Source organism: Trifolium pratense, linkage group LG7 (genome assembly GCF_020283565.1).
Source record: "Trifolium pratense cultivar HEN17-A07 linkage group LG7, ARS_RC_1.1, whole genome shotgun sequence".
In the NCBI taxonomy this organism is placed as follows: Eukaryota; Viridiplantae; Streptophyta; class Magnoliopsida; order Fabales; family Fabaceae; genus Trifolium; species Trifolium pratense.
In genome coordinates this window covers 26,053,150-26,060,437 of record NC_060065.1, presented here as the reverse complement: position 1 = coordinate 26,060,437, position 7,288 = coordinate 26,053,150, and the positions used below count along the sequence as shown (strand labels likewise).

Here is a 7,288-nt window from a genome sequence, read left to right as displayed (position 1 = left end):
AGCTTTTGTGAAGGGTCGACAGATTATCGACGGCATCCTTATTGCGAACGAGGTGGTGGATGAGGCTCGCAAGTCTAAGAAGGAGCTGCTTCTCTTTAAAGTTGATTTTGAGAAGGCTTATGATTCTGTTGACTGGGTTATTTGGATGCTGTTATGGTGCGAATGTGTTTTCCAACTCTTTGGAGGAAGTGGATTAAAGAATGTATGTGTACGGCTACAACTTCTGTCTTAGTCAACGGTAGTCCGACTGATGAGTTCCCTCTTGAGAGGGGCCTAAGACAGGGGGATCTGTTATCTCCAATTCTCTTCTTGTTGGCTGCAGAGGGTTTACATGTGTTGATGGAAGCTATGGTGGAACGCAACCTGTTCACGGGATACAAAGTTGGTGAGCTTGCCCTGGTATCGGTGTCGCACCTTCAGTTTGCCGATGATACGTTGCTTTTAGGGACTAAAAGCTGGGCAAATGTTCGTGCGCTGCGGGCTGTCCTTGTGTTGTTTGAGTCTATGTCTGGTCTGCGGGTTAACTTTCACAAAAGCATGCTGGTTGAGGTTAATATACATGATTCTTGGTTAGGCGAGGCGGCGTCAGCGCTGTGTTGTAAAGTGGGAAAGATCCCTTTCCTTTATTTAGGCCTTCCTATTGGGGGTGATCCGAGGCGCTTAGGTTTTTGGGAACCGGTTTTGGACCGTTTAAAGAGTCGTTTCTCGGGTTGGAGGAGTCACTTTCTTTCTTTTGGTGGTCGTCTAGTTCTGCTTAAATCCGTGTTGACCTCTCTGCCTGTCTATGCTATTTCCTTCTTTAAAGCTCCCTCAGGTACTATCTCTTCTATTGAATCTATTTTGATTAAATTTTTTTGGGGGGGTAGTGAGGTTTTTAGGAAAATATCTTGGATTAACTGGAAAACTATATGTTTGCGTAAGGAGTACGAGGGTTTGGGGGTTAGGCAGTTGAGGGAGTTTAACTTGTCTCTGTTAGGTAAGTGGTGTTGGAGGATGTTAGTGGATAGGGAGGGTATGTGGTTTCGAGTGTTGGCAGGACGTTATGGGGTTGAGAGGGGCAGGCTGTGTGAGGGTGGAGCGCGTAGGTCTACATGGTGGAGGGAGATGGTGCGTATTCGGGATGGTGGAGGTGAGATAGGGGGTGGGTGGTTCAGGGAGCATGTTTCGAGACAGGTGGGGGATGGGTCCGACACTTTTTTCTGGACTGATCCCTGGGTGGATGGGACCTCGATGCAGGAGCGGTTTGGGCGGCTGTTTGACCTGGCAGAAAACAAATCGGCTTCAGTGGCTGAGATGTTTATGCAAGGTTGGGGGGCTGGAGGGGAGGCGTGGGTATGGAGGCGTCAGTTGAGGGCGTGGGAGGAGGAGATGTTGGGGGAGTGTCAGTCTTTATTGCTTACCATTTCTTTGCAGGATCATGTCTCAGACAGATGGGTGTGGCAGTCTGACCTGGATGACGTTTATACGGTTCGTGGTGCATATCAGCTTTTGACGTCATAGGATGCAGTTACCTTGGATGTTGCTTCAGGTCTTATTTGGCATCGTCAGGTTCCTTTGAAGGCTTCCATCTGTGCCTGGCGACTTTTGCGAGACAGGTTACCTACCAAAGCAAACCTGGTTACTCGAGGGATTTTATCTGTGGCGGCCCATCATTGTGTTTCTGGTTGCGGTGAGGTTGAGACGGTTCAGCATTTGTTTCTTTCGTGCAGTACTTTTGGTGCCCTTTGGTCTCTTATCAGCTTATGAATTGGCTCTTCTTTGGTGACTACTCAGAATCTTGCAGATCATTTTGTTCAGTTTACAGCTTCAGCAGGTGGTCTTCGAGCACGACGTTCTTTCATGCAGCTCATATGGCTCGCTTGCGTGTGGGTTGTGTGGACCGAAAGAAATCACAGATTGTTCAGAGGCTCAGCATGTTCGGTGCATCATATGTTGGACAAGATCAAGACTATTTCTTATAGGTGGTTGAAAGCGACGAGTAGTACTTTAGCTTTGAACTGCCATAGTTGGTGGTCTAGTCCTATGACTTGTTCGGGCCTTGTTTAGTTTCTTTTAGTTCTTGTGTTTTGACTCTATTGTAACACTTCTTAGTCTCTCTTGGCACGTCTTGTACTACGTAGACTATTTACTTTAATATATATATATATATATATATATATATATATATATATAATTCATTTTGGTTTGTTCAAAAAAAAAAAAAAAAAGTGATTCTGATGTTTTTGTGTGACATATAATCAAATAAAACCGATTCCAAATTAATTTATCAACCAAAAAAAATAAAAAAAATTCAAGTCACAGATTTGAACCCAATTTTCACAGTTCAATCTCCACAATTTTCTCCAATTCTGACATCAAAGTTTGAAACTTTTTCAACTTCTTTCACTCTTGATTGCTTTTCCATTTGAACCCCATTATAAAAATCGTTGCTTGATTTTAACCAGTTCATCTTCATGATCAATGTTTCTTCGTGTTTATCCAAGTTCTCTGTCAAAATAAAAATCATTGCTTGGAACAATTTTTTTCTCCTTCCTCTCGTGTCTGCCACTCGCCCTTCCCTGTTCTCTTCTTCTTGTTAAATAAAACTAAATGTTTAAAAACCACAAAACAAAAAATCACTACATTCACCCAATTGAATAACAGGAACAAAATCTCTGCTTTCTACCAAATCTCATAGCAGTGTGTTGTAAGTAATTTTTTTAATAACCCATGCTCAAACTTCTGCCAAATCGGAGGCCATGGATATATCAGCAGTAGCTATGGAGGATTGGATGTCAGTTCATTTTTTTTATTAAAAAAAAAAAGAGACCAACAAATTTAGCCTTTGTTGTTCAGCAACCTGTTGAACCGGTTATTAGGTAAAGGGAAAAAAGAAAGTCATGATGTGGCTTGTTATTAGTGGAGTGTGTTAAAAAGGTGCGTTAGAGGGTGTGACCCCAGCACTCCTCATGGTTGCAATTTACAAACCATCAAAGACCCGCATAGTCACCAACCATGGGTAAATTAGTCACTTCACAAAAACATAACATTTTTTAAAAAATAATCTTTTTATTTGGTAAATTTTTTTACACATTTTATTTGAACATATACTGATATACACAATTGGGGTAGATAAAATTCTGACATGTTTATAAATAGCATTTGTTAACTTGCGTGTTAAGATGAATAATTCTAATACATTCTGGGTTCCGATCGACTTCCGGTGGACGCGGAGCTTAGTCACTTCACAAAAACATAACATTTTTTAAAAAATAATCTTTTTATTTGGTAAATTTTTTTACACATTTTATTTGAACATATACTGATATCACAACTGGGGTAGATAAAATTCTGATAGGTTTATAAATAGCATTTGTTAACTTGCGTGTTAAGATGAATAATTCTAATACATTCTGGGTTCCGATCGACTTCCGGTGGACGCGGAGCCAACAAGTCTTTAGATAAGTGGGCAACTGGGCGTTAAGCGTAACAAGTCTAAAGGGGTGAAATTTCTAGCTACTAGACTATTAAATATATATATATATATATATATATATATATATATATGGGTTTTGCTAACGTACACCCACTTGTTTTTTAGAAGGTGTGTATTAGCAAGTCATAACTAAAAAGTGGTAACATACACCTTGAGGTGCATGTTGCTAAAACACTCATTCTAAAAAATAAGTGGGTGTACGTTAGCAACTCCTATAAGCATTTGCTAGAATACACCCACTAATTTTTTAGAATGTGTGTTTTAGCAACTAATAACTAAAAAGTGATTAAATACACCCTAAGGTGTACGTTGCTAATGCACACCTTCATAAAAATGGTTGGGTGTGTTATAGCAAATTCATATATATATATATATATATATATATATATATATATATATATATATATATATAGAGGAGGGTTATATTGACTCCAAGAGTAAGTTTTATAACTTACTCCAAATCTTGACCTTTGATTTTAATTCCAATTAATGGCTAAGATTGATTGATAATAATTATTAAGGTGAGACTTATTTCTTTGTTGCACTGGAAAATAAGGATGATCAAAACATACCTCAAATAGAATGAATTAATGAATTCTTCTACCATAAAAAAAGAAGAAATTAAACCATTAATTATCAAAAATCAAAATTATCAAAATAATGATTCTTCGCCTTTGTTAATTTTTTATACGCATAATAAATTGCATAGTAGAAAGGATAAAAATACTCTACCAAAAAAAAAAGTATAAAAATACAAATGATAACATTTGTACCAACAAAAAAAGAAAACAAATTTTAAACCAAAAAAAAAAGGTAAACAAATGATTGCATAAAAATAACAATAATTGGTACATTTTCTTATAAAAAATATACAATAAAATAATCAACTCCATTTAAAATAGTTCAACATAACAACGTCAAAGGAACACATGAATAAAACACATAACACAAATAAATAACCAATATTATGTACCAAAAAAATAAATTAAATAACCAACATTAACTCTTGCCATAAGCATAATAAGAGCTAAAAGTTCAAAAGCAAAAGATATAAAAATCCAAAAAAAATCATCACTATGGTCCAACCATCATCATAAACGCGGATTGAACAAACATAAAATTAGGTGTATAGGCAAAGAGAAGAAAATAGCACACATGAAATAAAATGGTGTATTGTCAACAAAAAAAAAGAAAAAGAAATGTTGTACTTAAAGTGTCCAAAAAAAAAATGGTTTATTCGTAAAAAAAAAAAATTGTGTACTTACAATTAATTGCTAGAGTTAATATATTCTATTTAAAGTATGTTTTGATAATCTTGATTTTCAAGTGCAACAAAGGAATAAGTCTCACCTTAACAATTATTATCAATCCATCTTAGCCATTAATTGGAATTAAAATCAAAGGTCAAGATTTGGAGTAAGTTATAAAACTTACTCTTGGAGTCAATATAACCCTCCTCATATATATATATATATATATATATATATGTGTGTGTGTGTGTGTGTATGTACCTGTTCTCATTGCATTTTCCACCCACCATCGATCTCTCGCACACAAAATTGTCAAAAGCAGCAACTCAACTTAACCTTAAACTTAAACCCGTCCATGTTCCTTTCTCTTTATGGCATTCTTTAACACTCTTCTCTCCTCCTCTTCCTCCAATATCTTTCTATTCATCTCTCTCCTCATTCTCCTCTTTTCTACACTTTCCCTCTCCTCTTCTTCCATCCATGACCTTCTTCGTTCAAAAGGGTTACCAGCTGGTCTCTTACCAGAAGAAGTAAAGTCCTACACTTTCTCACAAAATGGTCACTTAGAAGTGTTCCTTGAATCACCTTGTTTAACAAAGTATGAAAACAGAGTATATTTTGAACAAGTAATCACTGCTAATCTCACCTATGGAAGCCTCATTGGTGTTGAAGGTTTACAACAAGAAGAACTTTTTGTTTGGTTACCTGTTAAAGATATCATTGTTGATGATCCTTCTTCTGGGTTGATTCTCTTTGACATTGGTCTTGCTTATAAACAACTTTCTTTCTCTCTCTTTGATGTTCCACCTCATTGTAAAACTCAAGGTAAATTGAAACAACCTCAATTTTTGGTTCAATTTTTTGTATTGTTTTTTTTTTTCTCTATTTGATTAACAATTTTTTTTTTTTATAGATCTGTTACTACATCTTTTGAAACTAAAATCCAGTGGAAATTATGCACAATTTTGGGTCATAATTCACAAAATTCAATAATGAATTATTTGATCCTTTTCAATATGCTGTTTTTGCTTGAGTCTAACTGTTTACGAGTATATATTTTTTTTCATTTTTGGGAGGAAGGTGAGTGTGAAATATTATTTTTGACATTTTCTATTGATTGTGGTTTATGTTTTTTCAATAGGATTTTGGTTTATATTATATTGCAGTACTATGAAAGAAACAACTCTCGGTTACATAAACTGAGTAGTGATCAGTTTCATAGTAGTTAATTACAGTAGTTAATTTAGTTTCTTTTGTTATAATTACTATTACTATTTGCTTTGTTTTACATTCCCCTTAAAAAAACAAAATACAATGCAAAGTCCAAAAGGAAAAATAATTGTGAGGAAATTTCCTTTGTATAATTAAAAGGAAATTAAATTAAAATATTATTTATTATTGTACATATTGTATGACAAATATGTATGCAAAGTCCAAAAAGGGTGGGGCTAATTACTGAAATTATATTTTTTGTATATATGTTTTTTTTTTCACCCTCTGATTTCTAGGAAAAGGGGACCCTAGTAATCTAGAGTTCGGGACGAATTTTGGCATCAAATAGTTTCAGTGTCCCTCCCAAATGCAGTTGCGGGGATCGAACCGTTTTCAGACTCTATGTTTTTGTTGTTTATTAGTTGTTCTTTTGTCATTATTTTCAACTTTGCGGATATTTCTATGTCTTTAAAGTAAAAATGGACGAGACTTTTTGTTTTATATATATGATGAATTTCTTTTCATATTTGAGGCTAATTGGGTGAGTCACTGAGTTGTGCAGGGGTGCTGAAGAATCATGTGAGGAAGGAGAAAATATTTGTGGCACTGAGCTAGAAAAAGATGCCAATCCTGTTTTTAGGCTTCAATTAATATTGTATAATTTTTTTTTTCAATGTCATGTTTATATACTTTTATGGGCTTGATATAATTAATGGATTTTTTCCTTCAAATAAAAAAATAATTAATGGATTTTTCGTGCCATTGTTGAATTTTGTTAAGCTGTTCAAAAAGATATTTAGGTATATTATTTTTAAAGATTTTAGTTATAGTTAATATGTGTAGGTCTTTTTTTCTTTTATTTTTTTACTAACTTTCCGATTCTCCGGGGAATGTAATCCCAATAATTTTTCTCACAAAAAATTGAACTCGAACTCAAACTCTCCCGAATGATTTGTCCTATTTTTTTTTCTTTCTAATTTTTGTTCATTCACAAGCTATTAGCTATCGGTCTCTCTGGCATATTCAGCAAGATTTTTTTTGTCTTTACTTTTTGTTTAAGGAATAACATTGGAATAGTTGGATAGGATTCATGTAAAAAAAGAAGTCAATTTTCATCTCTTTAGGTCTAAAAAGTTATTTGTGAAGGCTTATACACATAAATAAATCTAACCATATGAATAAAAAAAAATCTTGAATTTTACTTAAAGTAACCCAAGTAGTAACTTTTTATTGAAAAACAACAATTATTTATTAAAAAATTATACATTTAATATAAAATGCACAAGTTCTAATTCAAACTTACTATTTTAAACTTCTTAACATGTACAAATTTTAACATGATAGAAAAACT

General features: G+C 34.4%; 1 protein-coding gene across 1 annotated transcript; it reads left to right on the top strand.

Moving 5' to 3' along the window:
• Positions 1-4,980: 4,980 nt before the first annotated feature.
• On the top strand, positions 4,981-6,707 carry LOC123895328. The gene is made up of 2 exons (XM_045945590.1): positions 4,981-5,550; positions 6,500-6,707. The coding sequence occupies exons 1-2, from the start codon at positions 5,097-5,099 to the stop codon at positions 6,550-6,552; spliced, it is 507 nt and encodes a 168-aa protein (XP_045801546.1). The 5' UTR covers positions 4,981-5,096; the 3' UTR covers positions 6,553-6,707.
• Positions 6,708-7,288: the final 581 nt, after the last annotated feature.

What these genes read in the sequence shown, in the direction of transcription:
- LOC123895328 (XM_045945590.1), top strand. Translation starts at nt 5,097, where the DNA reads ATGGCATTCTTTAACACTCTTCTCTCCTCCTCTTCCTCCAATATCTTT. An exon ending in ACCTCATTGTAAAACTCAAG is followed by an intron (nt 5,551 to 6,499) that starts GTAAATTGAAAC and finishes TGAGTTGTGCAG; the next exon opens with GGGTGCTGAAGAATCATGTG.